A 23,711-nucleotide genomic window follows, 5' to 3' on the forward strand; every position below is an offset into this window, starting at 1 on the left:
ATTCTCTTCATCATAGATTGATAGTGTGGAAACGGGTCCTTTGGCCCAACATGTCCCAGCTACACTAGTCCCACCTGCTCCCGTTTGGCCCATATCCCTCCAAACCTGTCCTATCCATGTACCTGTCTAACTGTGCCTTAAATGTTGGGATAGTCCCTGCCTCAACGACCTCCTCTGGCAGCTTGTTCCACATATCCACCAACCTTTGGGTAAACAAAAAAGTTACCCCTCAGATTCCTATTAAATTTTTTCCCCTTCACATTAAAACGATGTCATCTGGTCCTCGATTCACCTACTCTGGACAAGAGACTCTGCATCTACCTGATCTATTCCTCTCATGATTTTATACACCTCAATAAGATCAAGCCTCATCCTCCTGCACTTCAAGGGATAGAGTCCCAACCTACTCAACCTCCCCATATAGTTCAGACCCTCTAACCCTGGCAACGTCCTTGCAAATCTTATCTGTACCCTTTCCAGCTTGACAACATCTTTCCTGTAACATGGTGCCCAGAACTGAACAATATACTCTCAATGCAGACTCACCAATGTCTTATACAACTGCAACATGACCTCCTAACTTCTATACTCACGACTCTGACTGATGATTCTTGCTATGTCTTAAAGCATTAATTTTAAATTTAGTAGCGTGGGGGCGGTGGTGATGAATGTATGGGCATGCGATCAGATCTGTCGGTGCCCAGGGGAAAGAAAGACAGCTTGTCATTCTGAATGTGAACTCTTTAATAGCTCAGTGTGATAATGTGACAACTTGACTTCCAGTCTTTTTGGACCTTTTTTTCCCCACATTGTTTTTATGCAGTAGCTCTGTACTCGGTCTCATTCAAGTGATCTGAGTTTCTCCCCAGTTTTTGTCATTTTCTTTCCAAATTTTTAAGTTATTTTCCCTGAATAGGTTCCCTGTCTGTTCATTGTTTGGTTTTCAAATTCGTTGAATGCATTGAATATAATTTTAATAATTCCATGCTCTTGGTTGAAACAGTTATTAGGTCCTTCATCCCTTTAATATCTTTTCTATGAACAGACTTGCCCCTCTTCCTATATTCACCACCCTCAACTTAAAAAAAAAAATTATTGAGGCAGTTCAGTTTTCTACTTTCACTTTACCGGAATAATCTGTGCAGATATTGACAGACCATTAGCATTGTTTTTAATGCACTCTCCCGCCTGTAACTGAAGGAATCAATCATAAAACTGACATAGATGGGAGCATATCACTCCCCTACTTCATCCCTATATTAGAAGTTGCCTCTTTCAGCTATTAGTCTCTAATCTCAAAAATGTTCATAACTCCAACTGTTTCCTCTCCGTTAAGCCTGCTTAAAACTTGCCTCTGATCTATCCCATTTTGCACTTTTCATATTTCCCCTCGCAGTTGCTCGATAAATATTTTTGTCAGACGACAAATGATACAAAGCACCTTGCGGCAAGTTGTCAGCATTGTCTCTCTTGCCATTTCTTGCAGGATTTCATGCCCCTTTCTCAATGAGGTTTTTAGAGCAGGAAATTAACGACGTGAATAGTCGCAGTTTGGGAAACTTGATGTATAGAGTCTGAGCCAGTCTCCATTGCAGGTTTATAGTTCCAATATTGTCAGTTTTATACTTTGCTTTTATATTTAATATTGGTTCAGGCAGCAGCAATTGATTTCCATCAAGGCTACACATAAAACCTTGAGCTGTTGGGACGCTGCTGATGTCTAGTCTAGACAGATCTGCTGGATTGTTTATGTTTTCAACAAAATAAAATTTTTGACATCAGGAAATGGGAAGCCTTCATTTTCTTCATGTCTAAAAGCTTTTATTGAAAAGTGCTCCTAAGCACTACACTGTGAAATTAGCATCGGAAATGCTTTGCAAGAAGAGACCGCCATCTGTTGGCAAGAAGGGGTGTTGCAGGATTAATTCATTCATTCTTATATTATCGGAGCAGAATTAGGCCATTTAGCACCCAGTCTCCTCCGCCATTCAAGCATGGCTGATCTATCTATGGCTGATCGATCTATTCCTCCGAAACCCATTCTCCCCATAGACCCTGGCACCCGTACTAATCAAGAATCTAATCATCTCTGCCTTAGAATTATCCCTTGACGGCCTTCACAGCCTTCTGTGGCAATGAATTCCACAGATTCACCACCCTCTGACTAAAAAAGTTCCTCCTAATCTCTTTTCAAAGGTACATCCTTTTGTTCTGAGGCTATAGCCTCTGGTCCTAGACTCTCCCACTTGTGGAAACATCCTATGCATCCTGGCCTCAGAAAAAGTTCAGAAAAAAGTTATAACAAAGAATGCCCATTGCCACCTGTTCTCTATAACAGTGAGTTGTGAGTTATCCCAGCTGATCGAGGATAATCATTTATGCTGCTTGTTCACTGCTTGGGATTTTGTCTGTAAATCATCTAATAAATTATTGAATGCAACTCTGCAACTGAAATCTGGGGAAACTGACAGGGACTAAATGCCTGGAAGTTCTTGCAGCACCTAATCAATTTTATCATGTTTCCAATTTTGTCGATCAATTTACTTCAATTTCCTGTGCCTGTAATTAGTGTACATCAGAGCACGATTTAAATGTAAAGAAATATCCTTGAGCTTTGCCCTGGCTTTCCATATTTTATTATCTCTGGTATGTGCAAGAGCCCAACGTTGCTTACACCAAATAAAACTGATTTGGAAAACCTTTCCAAAAGTTGTTTGATAAATGCTTGGCCAAATTGATTTTCTGTAATGGCGTAACTGCCTTTCAAATATCTCCCCAGCTATCTAATGATTTGGAAATTAGAGTTGTTTACTGGCCTGAGTAGAGTAAAATTCAATCCTGTATCCTCAGGACTTTGTTGCCAGACTGAGTTGTTCTGGTTTTTAGATTTTATTCCTGTTAATATACAAATTCATGTTTAATTCAGATGTTGAACAGGTGTATTATAACCTTTTCAGTGAATTAGGTGAGTTTAAAGTGCTGAAAACCAAATGCGGTGAGTTTGAAGATTGCATGAGGAATGTTGCCTTGGTGGGTTTAAAGGCAGTGTGGGGACAGGGTCCCTGTGTGTTTATAGGGGACATGGGAACAAGGAGATCCAGTATCTTTAAAACAAGCACCGGAAATATCCTTGTGCATAAAGTGAGTCCGGGTACAGGTTTCTGGTGAGTTCACAGAGAGTGCTGTGCGCTTGGTTCTCTGTGAGCTTATTGGGAGACCAAGGAATAGGGACCCAGTGCATTCGAAGGGACTGCCGTGTACAGGGGCTGACTGTTTAAACAAAGCACAGGGAACGGGGCTCCAGTGTTTTTAAAGGGAGCACAAAGTTCTTGGTTCCCTGTGAGTTTAAAGGGAGGACAGGGAACAGGGACCCAGTGTGTTTAAAGGAAGCACAAAGCTCCCCATGAGTTTAAAGGGAAGTCGGGGAACAGGGACCCAATTGAGCCAAATACTAACCAAACTGAGTTTCTGAATAATTGACCAGCAGATTATTGTAATTGTACTGCAATTAAATTTATGTGATGGAAATATGTACGTACAAGCTTACAAATTGTGAGCAGGTGTTGACTGTTTGGCGCCTCAAACATGGTTAATAATTTAATGCTGTTAATGAGCCGATTGTAACCGCAACTCTGCACGCGCACACACCTCTCCCTGGCAACCTTTCACCCATTGTAAGTGCACCTATTAAAATCTACGTAACTCTGCCTTGAAAATATTTAAAGGCCCTCTCTTCCTGAAAGGGTAGATGAAGCGATACCAAAGATTCTTTACGCTATGTTACGAAAATTAAAATCACCTCATCTTTGTTTTAAAAATATAAGGGTCTTTCATTTAAGACAGAAACCCATAATTTTGCGAGAGGGAACAATCTTCGCATCCACCCTTCAAGACCTCCAGCAGAGACTTAGTATTTGCATGGTTGTCTTTGATTTGTAATCTGTTATTAATGACAGTGGGCTTGCAATTAGGCCCCGTGAGTCCCAGGATAGTCTGATGCACCATAAAACCACCTGAGGTACTGTTAAGAGTCATAGAGTGATACAGTGTGGAAACGGGCTCTTCGGCCCAACTTACCCAGACCGGCCTACAATGTCCCATCTGCACTAGTCCCACTTGCCTGTGCTTGGTCCATATCCCTCCAAACTTGTTCTATCCATGAACCTGTCTAACTGTTTTTTAAAGGATGGGAGAGTCCCTGCCTCAACTACATCCTCTGGCAGTTTGTTTCATACCCCCACCACCCTTTGTGTGAAAAACCCCTCGGATTCCTGTTAAATCTTTTCCCCTTCACCTTGAACCTATGTCCTGTGGTCCTCGATTCCCCTACTCTGGGTAAGAGACTCTGCATCTACCTGATCTATTCCTCATGGTTTTGTACACTCCTCTCATTATTTTGTACACGTGTCAATTGTACATTGGCCTCCTTGTTGGAACATTAGTGATTCCATTTGAGTCCCACTCCAGAGAATTGAACAGAAAAGTCAAAGCAGATCCTGAAATGTACTACCTTTTGCACAAAATGTTAAGCCACGATCCACCTTCCCTTTTGGTTGGATGCAAAAGATCCCACAGACCGTTCTAAACAAACGGAAGGAAATTAAGTTTTGACCAATATTTATCTCTCATTTTCTGGCTAGAGAAAGAGTGTCTTGTCATTATTGCACTGCCTCTAATGGGAGCTGGCTGTCAAACGGCTGACTAAAGTCAATGAAATACCTTGTGATGTTTTGAAACAGATATTAAAGCTGCTTTCTACGTGGAACTGAAAGGAGGTTTGTAGGCCTGCAACATTGACCATTTCGCTTTCCACAGATGCTGCCTGACTTGCTGAATGGTTTTTTTTCCAGCATTTTCTGTTTTCTTTTACTTTTATAAATGGAAAGTTGTTTTTGCAATGCCGCCTTTTGCTTGTATTTTTGATGCAAGATGCTATTGAGATTTGCGTGAAGGATTTAGTGGTGTTTATTGGCTATATTTGCGTTTTTCCTTCGACGTAAAATTATTGCCTGTCCTGCAATAATTCCTGCATGGGAATAGTGATGTTGCTGAGGTGGTAAGTTCACCTCTAACCAAAGCTGAACGGTTTTGTGCTTTCCAGTTGGAATTTGTTGCAATTCGGAGTACTTACTTCCATTACCCGATCTTTAGATGCTAGTTGCACTTTCTATAGTTGGTTCCTTTGCATTTGGAGTCGCATTAGAATTTGTATTGGATGATTTTCATTTCAGGACTTTTTAAATCTACATGAAAAAGTAACTATGACTTTATGTTCACAGGCTCGCCAGTCTCTGGAGAGAGAATTTAACAACCTCTTGGCTGTAGGAACGGACAGAAGACTAGATGATGTAAGATTTAAATGGAACCTAATAGCGATTTTTGTAATCATAAATTGTAACCCCATTCATTGAGTTTCATTATAAAAATGGAGATTTAGTGACAATTCTGTTAAATAAAACTTTAATTATTGCATCTTGGTGCAAACCTGTTGCATTGCTTCGTTAGTAAGTCTGCATGCATTCTACATGTTAGAGAGGAAACTATATAACAATAGCTAACTAAAGATAGACGCTAATTGCTGGAGTAACCCAGCGGGTCAGACATCATCTCTGGAGAAAAGGAATAGTTGATGCTTCGGGTTGAGGCCTTTCTTCAGTCAGAAGAAGGGTCTCGACCCGAAACGTCACCTATTTCTTTTAACCAGCGACGCAGCCTTGACCCGCAGAGTTACTCCAGCATTTTATGTCTATGGATAGCAAACTAATGCTAAATGTATGCATGGTTTATTTCTCTTAAGGAGGATGAGAAAGGTTTCAGGCGAGCTCCTTCCTGGAGAAAGAAATTCCGGCCGAAGGATGTAAGGGGTATGACGGCTGGATCAGCAGAGACACTCCCTGCTAACTTTAGAGTTAACTCAACATTATCTCCATCCCCCATACAGCCAAAGATGATGCAAGCAGATGGTATGCATTGATCACCTGTTGGATGACAGTCATTGTCATGTTCAATCTATATTCATTTCTTTGCTGTTGGTATATTCTGAAATATTTACAAATGGTGTATTTGCATGTACAAGCACTTCACAAATTGAAGGTTGGTTTATTTGATAAGACTTGCATTGTAAGATAGCAGCAGTTTTCTGCACACTTTGGCAGTGAATGTCACAGTTCGAAATATGCGTGTTAGCATATTGGAAAATAATACCAAAACGATATCACTTATACAATAGACAATCGGTGCAGGCCCTTCAAGCCAGCACCGCCATTCAATGTGATCATGGCTGATCATCCCCAATCAGTACCCCGTTTCTGCCTTCTCCCCATATCCCCTGACTCCGCTATTTTTAAGAGCCCTATCTAGCTCTCTCTTGAAAGCATCCAGAGAACCTGCCTCCACCGCCCTCTGAGGCAGAGAATTTCACAGACTCACCACTCTCTGTGTCTTCCAGGACATTCGTCAATGTTTTTCTCATTTTCCTATTTCTCAATTTTGAAAGTGCCTCTTTGGATGAAATATATATATTTTTTAATTTCATTTGCTCAAGTCCTTAATGTAGATGATTTAGTTCCTAACACATTCCTCTGAATTTCAATCAATCAATCAATCAATCAGATTTATTCATCACACACACAATAAAGTGCAGTGAAATGAACTTGCCAGCAGCGGTACAATAAAAAAGAACACACAATACACAATAAAAATTTAACACAAACATCCACCACATATTCTTCACTGTGGTGGAAGGCACAAAGCACAGTCAGTCCTCCTCCATTGTTCCCCCGTGGTCGGGGCCATAAACCTCCGCAGTCGCCACTGCTGGCGGCCAGATGTACAGGCCCTTTCGTCTGCAAGGTAAGTCCCGAATCGGTGCTTCCCTACCGGAGACCGCGGCTTCAGGATGTTGTACTACAGCATAATTTAAAAATCCCTTTTCCGAGAGGGCCAAGGCACAAAGATTATTGATATTTTACATCTCCAGGTACATGGATGGAAAAGGATTAGAGGGATATGCGCCAAACATGGGCAAATGGGATGTGCTTTGATGGGGCATCTTGGTTGGTATGGATGAGTTGGGCTGTATGACTGACTGCTAGATTAATTCCAAAATAAAATGGTTGATATAAAATGAAATTGCTGAAATTTGCTGCACCATAGCTGTCATTCACACCCATTGTTACAAAGCAGGATCCAATTTGCGTCAAACCATGTAAACCATGATCATTTTCAGAAAATGGATTAGCCAGCACTTGTATGTGGGTTTTAGTGAGTCTTTCTCAGAGAAAATAATACTATTTATTCCTTGATCAAATAAATGGGAATAAGGAACTAGTCACCAAGAAATTGAATAGCTTTTCACCATTTAGCTGCTGCATTATGCTCAGTGAAAGAAACCTTTCTTTTTGTTAGCCATGTTTCTGCCACAACAACTTCAGTGTTTGATCTGCTACCCTATTTAACTACACTGTCACATGCTCTTTAATCCTTTGTCTGTTTGTTTATCTAACATTTTATTAAACTGTGATTAAGTGTTCCTTGTTCAATTAACCTTGTGTGTTGGCGAAGAAGGAATACTCCAGTGCTAATGTGTGTGCTTTGCTTTATTAAACCATAGGTTAAAGCATTTGCTGCATTTAAGTTTGGGCAGTTGGTAATATTTGTCGGACCATGACATTTTTGATTTGTAACTTTCCTTGCAAGGGGAAACTGAGCAGTGTTGCGACCAAAGATCTGGGAAATTGGTGAGGTTTTTGGTTTAAAGTCCTTTATTAAATATAAATAATATGTTGAGACCCTGACCGGCACCATGGCTCAGCGGTAAAGGTTACTGCCTTGTAGCGCGTGCAGCACCAGAGACCCGGGTTTGATCCCGACTATGGGTGCTGTCTGTACGGAGTTTGTACAATCTTCTCGTGACAGCATGGGTTTTCTCCGAGATCTTTGGTTTCCTCCCACACTCCAAAGACGTATAGGTATGTAGGTTAATTGACTTGGTGTATGTGTAAACTGTCCCCAGTGTGTGTAGGATACTGTTAATGTGCGGGGATCGCTCCTCGTTATAGACTCGGTGGGCCGAAGGGCCTGTTTCCGCTCTTTATATCTAAACTAAACTAAACCCTGCAGTGTCCTGGAAATAGCAGGTTGCAGGATGCATTATGCATGAAGCCAGCATTCAAGGTACCTTGTAAAATCTACCATTTTTAGCATTTTGGGGTGAAGTTTATGTAACTATAAGAACCTGCTGAACTCTATCATCTAAAAAATAGTTTCAAAGCAATATTTATCCTTGGGTATTTGATTTGTTATAAGATATTTACCACCTTTGGTTCTCAGCCCTGATCAAACGGTTCAGTTTTGCTCTGTGCGTTTGCAAAGTGCTTTATTTGTAACTAACCGCATGTTTTCTGCATGCTATTTCTTGATGCAAATTCACAGGCAATGTTTCTGGAGAGCAGAGATTGGATTCTACCACTGTACGAACCTATTCATGTTAATTTTGGGTAAGTATTCAGATAATAATTCCCCTCTGCCACCATGTCTGCAAAAATCACATGCAGCAAGTGCCCCTATTTACAAATTCCAAGAAAATAGCTAGAGGCCTTCACAATACTCGTGCCTCGAAATAGAGATTTCTTCTGCTCCTTGGGGAAAATCAATAGGTGTGAGGGGAGATGAGTACTGGAGTGTGTTCAGTTTTAATTAAAAAATGATTGGTTGTGGATGCCTGTTCACTTCTACATTATCTTGGTTCCAATGCTATTCTGAATTTGTGAGCATTGATATCACAACCCAAATTTACAAGTAAATCTTGTAGCCATTCATTAAATGCTTTGCAGGTGACCAACTGAAAAATTTGAGTGGATCTTGTTGTATCGACACTAACAGCTGGTTCTCAACTGTCCTACAAGTTTATGAGGAGGGTTGAAAGGAAGTTTGTGTAATGAAAAATCCCTGATTTGCATGATAAGGAGCTCTTTGTTATTTGGACAACTATATATATACCTTTTTTAAAAAAAATTATTAAGGTGTGTTGCTCTCTTGATTTTTAGACGGCCAATTATTCACCAGCCTATCTGTGTATCAGGTAATCTGCTGCACAGCCACTTTCAGTACTTTTGTTGAACACTTTGTTTTATTTATGTATGGGCGGTTGTCAGTACTTGCCAATCTAACAGTGCATTTTTGATTTGCAATTGTTCATGTAAAGGAAAACTGACCAATGAATGAATGAAAAGGTTTATTGGCCAAGTATTCACATACAAGGAATTTGCCTCGATGCTCTGCCCGCAAGTGACAACATGACATACAGTGGCAGTTAGGAATGACACATAAAACATTAAACATTAATAATGAAACATTATCAATTAAACATGTGAATAAAATAAAATAGCAGAGCAAAAGGAGGCCACAGATTTTTGGTTATTGAGTAGAGCTACTACTCATGGGGAAAAAAAGCTGTTTTTGTGTCTGGCTGTCAAACCAATGCCCCTATCTTGGTAACGTTTATGTCAAACCAATGCCCCATTCTTGGTAACTGCTTATCACCCGAGGAGGTAGAGTGGTTCATTTGTAAATTATTTTGTCATTTCTGACCTTGGCTGACTCGTAGATGTCCCAAAATATTGTTGCTCTTTTAGCTATGAATGTTAGTCATGAGCATAGTTCATAAAACCTCTGCTTTATAATCTTAGAAATTAAATAACCAAGCTCTGCATATTTTTCACCTGTATCAGGGCTAATTCTCAGTCATTTTGCTCAGTTAGACAGACAATTGTAACGTCAATTTCAATTATACAGTGCTATCATATAATGTTCAATTGTAATGACCTGTACAAGGGTAAACTCAGCAACGCCCTACACAAGGGTAACATCCAGACCAAGTAACAGGAGGTTTAACACACATTTCTGACTTATTTGCGCTGATAATTCCTGTTTGTATATAAATCTCTAGGTCAGTTATAATCTGAAGCAATGGTTCCACCGGTTGTGTGCATATTGGGCAGCACAATATCCACCCTAGAGTGAATTCCAAAATATGGATCAAATCCAATTGAGCTGCGATCAGAGTGCGATACTTGGGCCCTTCCCTCTGAGATAAGAAACTGGCTGAGATATCATAAAACTAATATGGATATGGAATTTTGAAACAATTGCGGAAATGGTAGTCCACACAAAGCAAGGGTTTATGTTTGAGAGTTAAACAGAAATTGTCGGTTGTGGTGAGAAGAGAGTTCTCATCAGCTCACTAATTCCTGAAGACTAAACTAGATACATTTGCAAAGCAACGCACCACATGGTGGGACATTTTATCGCTGACATTAATGTCAGGACTTTCACTTTTTAAGCTGTGTTGAGCATGCTTCCCCCTTCACCTTTTCTCTATTATAACAGTAACTGCTGACAGTTTCAAAGCATTGTTACTGCAAATTCCAGACTTTGAATAAAGCATGTTAGTCGCATTGATGTAAAGTATGCTATGTAACAACAATAAATAAATTTGTGATTATAAATACTTGCTGGTGGAACTCAAATAAAAAATTTGTATCTGGAACAGTACAATTATAATTTAAGTAAATTATAATTAAATTATAACTGCATTAATAGTTTATCACTGGCATGGAAAGGCAAACGTAAAACCAGGTTGAATTATTTTCCTGAACCTAAATTCTTTGTTACATTTTCACTGGTGTGACACTAAACCAAATAATGAATGGCATGTTGTAATAATGAAAGCCCTTATCTACCAATATGTACAAGCCTGATTATTTTTTTCCGCTCCTTTACTTACCTTCCATCTGTTCAGCCTTGCAATGATTCTGCAGTTTTTTTTGTGACACTATTTAATGTTTGTGTGATTTAGTATTTATTTGAGCCTTGTATTTTTCAGCTTCCTTCCACTATACCAACGGATGACTGCACAGCGTTCAAAGCCTTCAGACATGAAGTGTACATCACGTGAATAGGTGCAAAGCCCAGGATATTTGTGACGTAGCAATATTTCTAACTTGGACTTAATATTTTGCTACAGACATTTTAATTAGTTGAACAACAAGTCATGAGTACGTGAGAGATAAAAATTTTAGAATAAATGTTTCTTATATTTATGTAGACCTGTTTCGATCTTGATTTATTGTAGCGCTTGCTTTAATTGTGTACACCTGCTTAAGACACATTTTATAATGTACAATTCTTTCTTGCATCAATTTTCTTTACTCTTAATCATGTTATTTTTCAAGGAAATGTACCATATGTCCGTACGTATTCATCCTCATGAAAGCCATGGGGCTTTTGTAAATCGTTATGTAATTACTACAGATATTCAGATTTTTTTTTATAAAGTTGAGGACAAACAAAGGTTATAATGGCATTTTCATGCTGTTTTTCCCAAGAGAAACTGCATGTTGACAGCACTAAGTTTGTTGATGTTGTAGTTAGTATAAAGTCTGTAATTAAGTACTTTTTAAACCACCTGCTCTAATTTTTAAAACTGTAAATGCTTATCCTTTTTGCAGTATGGTTAATAACGAGTAGATGGATATAAGAGAAAGCCATATATATAGGAATATTAAGGATAAGGTGAAACTGAATGCAAGTGCTGACCTGCCATAGCTTCATGGTATTTCCGCCCTTTGCTCTTGAGGAAAAGGCTGGTATAACTTTTCCATGGACCAATATCACCAACTGGTGTCACCTGGGGTGAAAGAGATGGAGAGGGGCAGGTCCATTCAATTTAAAGTATAAGAAGTGGGGTACTTTTTAAAATAAAATGAAAGCCTTATTTATTTTTTAAGAAGTATGGTTCACTGTTTTTGCAACCCTTTCCTAATCTAGATACTGTGCATTTTACTTTATAAAAGATGACCCATCAATAGGAGACTTGAGAAAATGTTGTCTTGGATTTATCAATGGGACCGTTCAATATTTTTCAAAAAACCCATCAACATCTCAGCTGCAGTTTTGTTGGTATCCTGGTGAGCTATGTATGGTGTACCAACACATTGTAATTCTGTCTTAAAGCTACTTGGAATGGTCGACTTTTTGATGTATGTTGGCCTGAATCATGTACTGTTAATTGTCCAATATTCGTTGCTGTCTGAGATTTTCCTCTTTCGCCTTGTAACAAATTATGTACAGTCTATACAGTACGTTGAACTATTTTTATCACGTATTTATTGGTTTATTTCAATAAAATTCTTAAACTTTTATTTTCCACTGCCAATAAACAAAGGAACCTGGTTATTCATTGTGTTTGCCTTTTGCAATGCTCACACTTACATCCAGAACATTGTCCAGCTGCTTTAGAAATTGGAAGTGGTCAGAGATACGTGTGCACACAGGAATTTTACGCATCTTGTGTTTCCTGGGGATGTCTTGCTACTTGTTATCTGTTATATATCATAAGGTCATAAGGAATAGGAGTAAACTTAGGCCATGTGGCCCATCAAGTCTATGTCATTCAATCATGACTGATCTATCTCTCCCTCCTACCCCTATAACCTCTGAAACCCGTACTAATCCAGAATCTGTCTATGCCTTAAAATTATCCATTGACTTGACCTGCACAGCCTTCTGTGGCAAAGAATTCCACAGATTCACCACCCTCTGACTAAATACATTTCTGCTCATCTCCTTCCTAAAAGAATGTCTTTTAATTCTGAGGCTATGACCTCTAATCCTAGACTTTTCCACTAGTGGAAACATCCTCTCCACATCCACCCTATCCAAGCCGTTCACTTTTCTGTGTTTCAATGAGGTCGCCCCCCCGCATTCTTCGAAACCAGCGAGTACAGGCCCATTGCAGACAAAGACATTGATGTGAAAAGGCTTGTCCAAGGATGCAGCTGGATATGGATCAGATAGAAGTTCAGTCAGTCAGTTCAGTTTATTGTCACGTGTACCGAAGTACAGTGAAAAGCTTTTGTTGAGTGTTAACCAGGCAGCGGAAATACGGTACTTGATTACAATACAGCCATTTACAGGTTGGGTATAATGGTGACTGTTGGAAATTAATCCAGACAAGAGTGAGGTAATGCACTTTGGGAAGACAAATTCTGATGGAACAGGTAAATGGCAAGGGTACTACGATGGTGATGTACAGAGTAACACAGATGGACACGGCAGTGAACAAGGCCTTTGGTATGTTTAAGAAGGATGCTAGAAAATCAAAGGTAGACAAAAATGCTGGAGAAACTCAGCGGGTGAGGCAGCATCTATGGAGCGAAGGAAATAGGCGATGTTTCGGGTCAAGACCCTTCTTCAGACGGATGTGGGGGGGGGGTTGGAAGAAGAAGAAAGGAAGAGGCGGAGACAGTGGGCTGTGGGAGAGCTGGGAAGGGGAGGGCCGCACCTCATATTTCACTTGGGCAGTTTACACCCCAGCGGTATGAACATTGACTTCTCCAATTTCAGGTAGTCCCTGCATTCTCCCTCTTTCCCCTCCCCTTCCCTGTATCTCTGCTGCATCTCTCAAAACTAAAAAAAAAAAAAAATGTCCCTTTTCCAGGGCAGGAGAGGCTGGAGCTTGAAGGTACAGATTTGAGGTAAGAGAAGTTTTTCCCCATAGAGGGTGCTAGTCATCTGAAACTAGTTGCTCGTGGAGTCGCAGAGGTGGATGTAATTAGTGTTCAAAAATCACTTAGACTGATATTCAGGGAAATTATAGAGATACAAACACCGTACCCAAATACAGCAGGCATTCCAGTCGGCATGGACAAGAAGGGACACCAGGAAGTGGATATACTGCATGTTGGGTCCATATTAGCCAAACAAGGATGATGGATTGCAAAATTAAATTTAGGACATCAATGTGGAAAATGAGTAATGGTGAGAGGCTGCTGAAAGTCAACAGTTAATTTTGTGTCACCCTCAAGGTTGTGCATTTATGATCATTAAGTAATTAACTGACCGTCAAGTTTATTCGTCACATATACATACGAGATGTGCAGTGAAATGAAAAGTGGCAATGCTCGTGGACTTTGTGCAAAAAGACAAGCAAACAAACCAAACAAACTACAAACAGAATGTAACAGAATCACATATTCTTTTTCATATTAAATATTGTGGGTGGAAGGAAAAAGGGAAACAAACAGTAATTAAAAAAAAAATATGGCAGTAGAGTGGTACAGTAAAGTTAGTCCCTGGTGAGATAGGAGTTTACAGTCCTAATGGCCTCTGGGAAGAAGCTTCTTCTCAACCTCAACCTCTCACAGCATGACAACGGAGGCGTTTGCCTGACCGTAGCAGCTGGAACAGTCCGTTGCAGAGGTGGAAGGGGTCTCCCATGATTTTATTGGCTCTGCAGTTGCACCTCCTGATGTATAGTTCCTGCTTTTCAATAATAGTTAACCTGTGAAATGGATTGTTCCTCTAGTTGTAAAAGACATTATTTATACAGTGCCTTTTGCAATCTCACAGTGTCCTAAAGCACTTTGTGTCCGATGCATTGCATTTGGACTACAATCAATATTTGTGAGCAGTGGACAACCAAAATACCTGATAGAAGATTTTATGGATGTCTCCCGGTAAGAGCATATGAGCAGGTTGGCCCCTCAATAGAATCATGACTGATCCAACATTCCTCCAGCTCACTTTCCTGAAAGTATGGCCACTGGCTCAGCCAAGTCATTCCCTCTTCTCCCCTCCCATCAGGCAAGAGGTACAGAAATGTCAAAATGCATAGCTCCAGATTCAGGGACAGTTTCTTCCCAGCTGTTATCAGGCAACTGATCCATTCTATCAATATCTAAAGAGCAGTCCTGAGCTACTATCTTCCACATTGAAAACCCTTGAACTACTGTTAATTGGACTTTCTCTTGCAATACATGTTATTCCTAGAATTTAGAAGATTGAGGGGGGAATCTTATAGAAACTTACAAAATTCTTAAGGGGTTGGACAGGCCAGATGCAGGAAGATTATTCCCGATGTTGGGGAAGTCCAGAACTAGGGGTCACAGTTTAAGGATAATAGGGAAGTCTTTTAGGACCGAGATGAGAAAATCATTTTTTACACAGAGAGTGGTGAATCTGTCGAATTCTCTGCCACAGAAGGTAGTTGAGGCCAGTTCATTGGCTATATTTAAGAGGGAGTTAGATGTGGCTACAGGGATCAGGGGGTATGGAGAGAAGGCAGGGATGGGATACTGAGTTGGATGATCATCCATGATCATATCGAATGACAGTGCAGGCTCGAAGGGCCGAATGTCCTACTCCTGCACCTATTTTCTATGTTTTCTATATCTATGTTTTCCTTTAGTGTGTATTTGTACACTGGATGGCTCATGCAATGTCTTTCCGCTGACTGGTTAGCGTGTAACAAAAGCTTTTCGCTGTACCTCGGTCATGTGACAATCAACTAAACTGACTTTAACTGTTCTCTCTCTGATGGGAGTTCTGTGAGACCCTCTCTGCTCCTCTGTGATTCCTACTGCTCTCCTCTTCGACCATGCTCTGACCCAGACGCAAGACTCTTGGCCTAAAACATCACCTATCCATTCCCTCCAGAGATGCTGCCTGACCCGCTGAGTTACTCCAGCACTTAGAGTTTTGATGGAAAATGATGTCAGGAAAATGACAAGACCCGTGTTTGATCCTGTCCATACAGAGTTTGTACATTCTCCCCGTGACTGCGTGGGTTTTCTCCAGTAGCCCCGGTTTCCTCCCACACTCCAAAGACGTACAGGTTTGTAGGCTAATTGGCTTTGGTCAAATTGTAAATTGTCCCCAGTGTCTGTGGGATAGAACTAATGTGCGGGGATAGCTGGTCGCCGCTGCTTCGATGGGCCTGTTCCGGTGATGAATCCTTCAACTAAAACTGAACTAAATCGTCACCTAGGTAGAAGGAATAGGTGATGTTTCAGGACGAGACCCCAAATGTCATCTATTCCTTCAGTCCAGAGATGCTGCCTGTTCTGCCGTGTTACTCCAGCATTTTGTGTCTACGCTGTAAACCAGCATCTGCAGTCCCTTCCTACATAAAATTGTCACGTAATGCATATCCTCATGTTTCCTTGTTAGCCAGGACTCGGGACGATTGCTCAGTATTCCATTCCCTATATACTGTCTGCATTTCCCAGGTTCATCGCACACCAGTTCTGCGATCACGTCTTAGTACAGCACCTTCCTTTCATTCATTCACTCACTCACTCACTCAGATGCTGGAGGATAGCATGCTCATGAAACCAACAAGGGGCTTCATTAATTAAAAATAGCTTGCATCGAGCCTCACAGCATGCTCAATCCCGCACAGGTAGGCAGATCCTGACATGTTCTACAGCGAAAGTAAACACAGGGCACTGCAGAAAGTATATAAAATTATAAGACGCATAGTTAAGATAGAACCTTTTACCTCGGATGGAAATGTCAAAGGCTAGAGGGCATTGGTTTAACGCGAGAGGGACAGAGTTTAAAGGAGATGTGTGGGGCAAGTTTTTATACATGGGGGACAATGAGTGTCTGGAATAGACTACATGGGGTGGGGGTGCAGGCAGATATGGAGGCATTTAAGAGACATTTGGATAGGCAAATACATATGGTGGGATATGGATTATGTGCAGCCCAATAAGAGTTGGTCTTGGCTTCATGTTCAGCACAGACAGTGTGGGCCGAAGGGCCTGTGTCTGTGCTGTACTCTTCTATGTTCAATGTATTATTGCCACATGTAGTGAAATACAGCGAGAAGCTTTTATTTGCAAGGTATCCTATTACAATGGGTAATACTATACAGGAGTACAACAGGGAGTGCAAAAAGAAAAAATACCAGAGTGCAGAACTGGGCGGCACAATGGTGTCGTGGTAGAGCTGCTGCCTTACAGCGTCAGAGACCCAGGTTCGATTCTGACTCGGTACAGTACAGACTACTGTACTGAGTTTGTACGTTCTCCCTGTTGAAAACATTAGTGACGCAGAGGTGCTGGCTTCCGACGGGAATGGTGACGGACGCACCACACATCTCTGTCCTCCAGTTCCTGCAGGCTTCAGCCGCTGGAAGTATCGGATTTTGACGTGTGTGCTTTATCATCATTCCTTACAATGCCATGTACGACAATGATCGCAACGTCTACTGAAGTGTGGATGGCCTTTGGCTCGCTGGAAGTTTATCCGCCCTTTGACAGGTCTGGTTTTGGGGCCTGCTGGGGGTCCACAGCCCCCTCCTCACCTGGCAAACCAGGTGGGGGAGACGGTTTAGTCGCCGACCATGGAACAGGTAGCAAGGGATTACATGGTACCCGTGGCGGGCGGAACTCCCCCCGACCTCACTCCCTATGACCATACACATTTTCTCTGGGTGCTCCCGTTTCCTCCCACATTCCAAAGATGTACAGGTTTGTAGGTTAAATGGCTTTGGTAAAACAATTGTCCCTGGTGTGTAGGATGGTATTAGTGTACAGGGTGATTGCTGGCCGACTCGGTGGGCCGAAGGACCTTATATCTCTAAAGCCTAATAAAATTTGACAGCACTGTAGAGTAACCAGTTATTATAACCGTTAGGAATAGATTGTGCAGATAGATGCACAGAGTCTCTTGCCCAGAGTATGGGAATTGATGACCAGAGGACACAGGTTCAAGGTGAAGGGGAAAAGATTTAATAGGAATCTGAGGGGCAACTTTTTCACACAAAGGGTTGTGGATGTATGGAACAAGCTGCCAGATGAGCAAGTTGAGGCTGGGACTATCCAAATGTTTAAGAAACAGACAGGTACATGGATAGGTACACAAAATTGCTGGGGAAACTCAGCGGGTGCAGCAGCATCTATGGAGCGAAGGAAATAGGCGACGTTTCGGGCCGAAACCCTTCTTCAGACTGACACAGGTACATGGATAGGACAGGTTTGGAGGAATATGGACTAAGTGCTGGCAGGTGGGACTAGTGTAGCTGGGGCGTGTGGGCAAGTTGGGCCGAAGAGCCTCTCTCTCCACACTGTATCACTCTATGACATATATTCCATGAGCTTAGGGCAATTGCAGCTTCAGTCATTGCCGATTTCATTTTCTGGAATGCCAGATTTTTGTATTTCCCCACTTTTTTTCTATTCTTCCATCTTGGAGCTGGGGGTATAAGTAGACGTCTGTCTGTATATTGATGATTGAATGGGTTTAAAAAAAAATCAAAATCTTTTAATTTAGTTTTCAAGACATAACAAGGTGCAAAGTTGTCCATTTGTTACAGACAGAGTGTACGAAAAGAATAAATAAAAAACAACTTATGCCAACATATAACAAAAAAACAACAATAAAAGAAAAATAAGATACCAAAAATAATCCCTCCCCAGTCACTGCCAGTGAGCATTTGCAAATATCAGCCTGTCACAGCAATAATCCCCGATAAATGAATGGGTAGACTGTTAATGTTAAACTGTACTTAATGATCAAGCATTTACAAAGTCTGGAATGCATCCCCACGCTTTCTGAAACCTTCCATTTGAATGTTGAAGTGAGTACCTAATTTTCTCGAGCTTTAGGCAGGACATAATATCTGTCAGCCATTGAGTATGAGTGGGAGGGGTAGGTTCCGTCCACCTGAGCAGGATTGTTCACCGAGCCAGAAGAGAAGCAAAATATATAGTGCGGCGTTTATCTGCAGTTAATCCAACCTCCTCACCAGCGACCCCCAAAAGAGCGATTAGAGGCTTTGGTTCCAATTTGATGTTTAACACCTGAGATAATGTATGAAAGACCTCTAGCCAGAACTTGTTAAGGCTGGGGCATGACCAATACATATGGATAAGAGCGGCTTCAGAAATTTTATATTTAACACAGAATGGACTCTCAGGGTAAAAAGTAGATAATTTGGCTTTTGAGATATGGGCCCTGTGTACCACTTTGAATTGAATCAGACAGTGACGAGCACATAGAGAGGTGGAATTAACCAGTTTAAGAATGGAACTCGATGTATCTTCTGAAAGAGAGGAGCCCAAGTCTTCCTCCCATGCTGCCTTGAGCTTGTCCATGAGCCTTAGGTCCAACATCCTGCCATATAAAGCTGAGACAAGTCTATTCTGAGATGGGTTTAAAGAAAGAACTGTATCAACAAGGGTTGTGTCTGTTGGTATAAAAGAGCTGGGCAGTTTATGGAACACATCGTGTCTTGTTTGCAAGTATCGGAAAAAATCTGACTTTGGAAGATTGAATTTGTTGCTTAATTGTTCAAATGATGCTACAGTGTTACCCATAAGCACGTCCTTGAAGCGCACAATACCCTTCCTATGCCATTCTTTAAAGACAGGGTCCTGGGTTGATGGTTTAAAAAGGTGGTTTGATGCAATAGGGCTCAGTAGAGAAAAGTTATGCAACCCAAAACTTTTCCTGAATTGTACCCATATCCTCAAAGAGTGTTCAACCACTGTTTTTTTTTACAGATTTAATCAAGGGGAGTGGAAGTGATGAACCAAGTAGTGCAGGTATGGACATATTATCATCTGTGTGTAATTCCATGGCTACCCAGTCAGGACAATCTGGCTGGCTGTGAAAGAAAGACCAAAATGCAAGTCAGCGCAGGTTAGCAGCCCGATAATAAAAACAAAAGTTTGGGAGAGCCAGGCCACCAGCAGCCTTGGTTTTTTGAAGGTGGGCCTTATTAAGACGAGGCCGCTTAGCTCTCCATATATAGGAGGAAATAACTGAGTCAAGATGGTCGAAGGACCTGGGGATAAAAACTGGTAGAGCCTGAAAAAGGTACAAAAATTTTGGTAAGATGGTCATTTTGATTGAATTTATCCGTCCGACAAGTGACATTGACAAGGGTGACCACTGTGTTAGCGTCTGTTTAATCTGGTTTAACAGAATGATAAAATTCTCTTTGAAAAGATCCTTGTATTTCCTTGTAACTGAAATGCCCAAATATGAGAGCTTGTTTTTTTCAATTTTGAATGGCAAGTTGGTAAGATCCGATTGAATGGTGTTTTACCGGGCTTATTGATAGATTGAAAGATACAGCATAGAAACAGGCCCTTCGGCCCACCGAGTCCACGTTGACCATCGATCATCTGTTCACACAAGTTCTATGCTATACCACTTTGGTATCCACTCTGCACACTAGGGACAATTTATGGAGCCCTAGTAACGTACATACACATACATTGAAAATAGGTGCGGGAGTGGGCCATTCGGCTCTGGGGATTTATCTGCCTTTAGTCCCATCATTTTCTGACTAATGTGGATTTTGGGATGTGGGAGGAAACCGGAGTGCCCGGAGGTCACAGGGAAAACAAAGCATGCATAATAACTCCATACAGACAGCAGCCGAGGTCAGGACTCTGGTGCTGTGAGGCAGCAGATCTACCAACCAGCCGTACCATGCTATAATAATAATAATAATAAACCTTATTTATTTATTTCAGACTCACGGTCCAGATAAGGAACAACATTACATAAACATACATTGCATATAAAAACATCATAAAATACATATAAAATCTTAGTATATCACTTATAAAAGCATCATAAATTATATATTTAAAAAAAACACACAATACATGAATTAAAATCCAGAATAAAAAAAAAAAAAATGAACATTAAGCATTAGAGATTAAAAACAAAATATATTGGGGGGCGGGGGGGGGGGGGGGGGAATATAACCTCTAAGATTCTGAGCTAGCTGTTCAGTTGGATGCTGCAAAAGGCACTCAAGAAAAAAAATCTTTGCAACTTCATTTTATAAATCTCTGAATTCCATTTCGTGTTTATTTCAAGGAGAGAAGAGACGGGCAGGTCTTTGAATGGACGATGGATGCATGGAGCTCTCTCTCTCTCTCTGCAAGCCAGAGGGATATTAGTTAGAGAGGGAGGTCTGGAAATGGGAACAGCTGATTCCCACACGTGATCCGTGCAGGAAGTGTGTGCGAGGCAGAGACGGAAACTGCGACCAAAGGATCCAGCATAATGAGAGAGGGGGATTGGGAAGAAAGAGAGAGAGAGAGAGAAAGAGAATAAAAGAGAAGTGGTGAAGCAGGGGCAGAGCCCAGCAAAACTTTGAGTGCAAGGTAAGTGAATGCAGGCTTGTGGCTTGGAGGTCACACACAGAGACACACACACACAGAGAGACACACACACACAGACAGAGACACACACACACAGACAGAGACACACACACACAGACACACACAGACAGAGACACAGACAGACAGACACATACACAGACAGATACACAGACAGACAGACACCCATACACTTTGCTCTGGGTGGGTAGTCTTGCTACATACCTTGAGACAAGATGGGAAGGTGCAATGCCTGCCATGGGTTATTTTTTTTGGGGGGTGGAGGGAGGAGTTCTGTCTGATCCCCATTCTGTTTCAATTCCTGTTTGATTCTGTTTGTATTCATGATCATGAATGTGATTGAAGCATAGTTGTTATATCTACAAGGCAGGGTGGGTGTGTTCCACCCAAGGAGATTCACTCTTCCCCCTCCCCTTGCCTTGCCACCAAGCACTGCGCTGTGGAGTTGGCTACAATCGCTTTGTTGTCTGGCTTTGGTTCACTGTGGCCGCTTCATCTCCTCTGTCTGGGAGCCGAGACTCCGGGCTAGAGGGAGAGAGGAGGTGGGTTTTGTGAGCTGTCGATGCCCAGTCTGGGAGCTTAGGGTGGGGCTGTAGCTGGGAAACAGCAGCGCAGTCCCAGTGCGGTCAGCGCTTTGCAACAAGGGGGGAGGGGAAACACATTTAATTCCCACCTTTCTTCCTTTGAAATGTGCGGACTCCTGTTGCAAACGCGACAAGCCGCCTGAATACAACTGGATTTCCAAACGTGAAGTTAATTGGGGGACCCTGACCTGTTGTTGGCTTATTTTTTTTTCTCAACTTTCCTGTTGCATAGTTGTGTCTTATTATAGAATTGCACAATGTGTTGCTATGTTTTGCTAATAATTCCGGGTGCGTAAGAGAATCAACACATTACACCAACGTTTTGGGAACTATCAGAGAGAGATTTGCATTTGCATAGCGCCTTTCCGCCCCACTCAAGAAGTTCAGTCCCAGGAGACGGGGCAGGCAGTTAAGTGTACACCAAATTCCAGCAAAGAGCGGTGGAGATAATGAGCAGACAATCTGTTATTGCAATGTCCATTTGAGAGAGAAACATTGGCTCAGACATCAAGATACCTCCTCCACTGTTCAAACTACTGTATTTCTTGGGAATTTAAAAAATGCCAATTTGAGGGGAGGGTTACAGCGAAGGGGGAGACCGCTAACTTTATAGCATTCATACCTCTGACAATGCTAAAATAGTACTTTGTTGCATAAAAGTGCACAGCCTGCTTTGCACACAATTACTTTGTATATGTTGGATCATTGTCAATAATGATTCACTTGTTGTTTTTGAATATGAACACTATCTACTGTTAGAGACAGGAGAGTTCAGTTCCGTTTAGTTTATTGTCACGTGTACCGAGGTACAGTGAAAAGCTTTTGTTGCAGTCAGTGGAAAGACAATACATGATTACAATCGAGCCATTTACAGTGTATAGATAGATACACGATAAGGGAATAACGTTTAGTGCAAGGTAAAGCCAGCAAAGTCTGATCAAGGACAGTCCGAGGGTAACTAATGAGGTGGATAGTAGTTCAGAACTGCTCTCCGGTTGTGGCTATACAAGGCAAGCCATTCCTAACTTTTTGTAAGTAATGTTTTGGATATTTATTGTGGCGTGTACTGAGGTACAGTGAAAAGCTTCTGTTGCGTGCCAGCCAGTCGGGGGATAGACAATGCATATTGTGTGAGAAACAAACATATCAGCAGGAAATATAAACTTAGTTTATATAAAATAATGTTAATTCAATTCAATCTTCTGTGTTGTAAATGTTAGGTGCATTAATGAAGCTTAAATCAGCTCTAACTAAGTTTAACTGCGACAATTTTACATGTTGAGCTTAAATGAATCTCTAGGATGTGGTCTTAATATGAGTTGGCTTGCATTTATATATAATCTTTTTGAGAACCCTTCTAGAATGTAAGTGGGCTTGATAGGGTTGCTGCCTAGAAACTATTCCTGTGTGATAGGCAAGTCTGAAAACGGGTACACACTTAGCATGAGCAAAATCAAATAGTTTTTAGAATTCTCAGCCCCAGAAGACTATGTATGCTGAGCAATGTTCTGTGCTTGAATTACTCGTTTGTATTTTGGGGCGATGAGTATGAGAGTCATTAAGTCAAGTTGCAACTTTATAAAACGTTGGTCTTCTTGCTCATGGTGTGCACAGCCTAAAGTTGTAAGACAACTTGTTCTGTTTGATCTTCTGTTGGTGCATGCCGGGTTGATTGCATTCTTCGAAACGGGGTGGACCACGTGAAGGTTGCAATCTCCCACCCCTAAAACTTTGCTTTGGTTGGCTTCATGTGGAGTGTTGTGTGCCGTTCTGGCCGGCTCCTTTCAGGAAGGATGTTGAGGCTTTGGAGAGAGTGCAGTAGAGGTCTACCAGGAAGCTAGACACAAAATTCTGGGGTAACTCAGCGGGACAGGCAGCATCTCTGGATAGAAGGCAATGGGTGATGTTTTGCGTCGAGACCCTTCTTCAGTGAGAGTCGGGGGAGAGGGAAACGAGACGTAAAAGGGGATGACGAAGGAAAATGTAGAATAGATCATTGTTAGTCATCAATCTGCCTGGATTAGAGAGTGTGAGCTGTACAGAGACGTTGGATGAACCTGGATTGTTTTTCCTGAAGCTTCGGAGACTGTGGAATGACCTGATTGAAGTTTATAAAATGATGAAAGGCACAAATAGG

The 23,711-nt window shown here is 41.4% G+C and overlaps 2 protein-coding genes across 15 annotated transcripts in view; both read left to right on the forward strand.

The window, feature by feature from the left end:
* Positions 1-12,237, forward strand: part of ppfia1 (PTPRF interacting protein alpha 1) — a 106,850-nt gene extending 94,613 nt beyond the window's left edge. For 12 of the 14 annotated variants that reach the window (XM_033038716.1, XM_033038719.1, XM_033038718.1 and 9 more), the window contains 4 exons: positions 5,280-5,348; positions 5,798-5,963; positions 8,434-8,498; positions 10,886-12,237. In XM_033038716.1, the coding sequence (XP_032894607.1) occupies positions 5,280-5,348; positions 5,798-5,963; positions 8,434-8,492 (294 nt within the window). In that variant the 3' untranslated portion in view covers positions 8,493-8,498; positions 10,886-12,237. The remainder of the gene's footprint in view (positions 1-5,279; positions 5,349-5,797; positions 5,964-8,433; positions 8,499-10,885) is intronic. The other 2 variants (XM_033038725.1, XM_033038721.1) reach the window with 2 other exon arrangements.
* An 8,567-nt stretch (positions 12,238-20,804) lies between these two features.
* Positions 20,805-23,711, forward strand: part of cttn (cortactin) — a 38,377-nt gene continuing 35,470 nt past the window's right edge. Inside the window, exon 1 of the mRNA XM_033038540.1 lies at positions 20,805-20,975. The gene's annotated coding sequence lies outside the window, so the exon portion shown is untranslated. The remainder of the gene's footprint in view (positions 20,976-23,711) is intronic.

This window comes from Amblyraja radiata, chromosome 20 (assembly GCF_010909765.2).
Source record: "Amblyraja radiata isolate CabotCenter1 chromosome 20, sAmbRad1.1.pri, whole genome shotgun sequence".
Lineage (NCBI taxonomy): Eukaryota > Metazoa > Chordata > Chondrichthyes > Rajiformes > Rajidae > Amblyraja > Amblyraja radiata.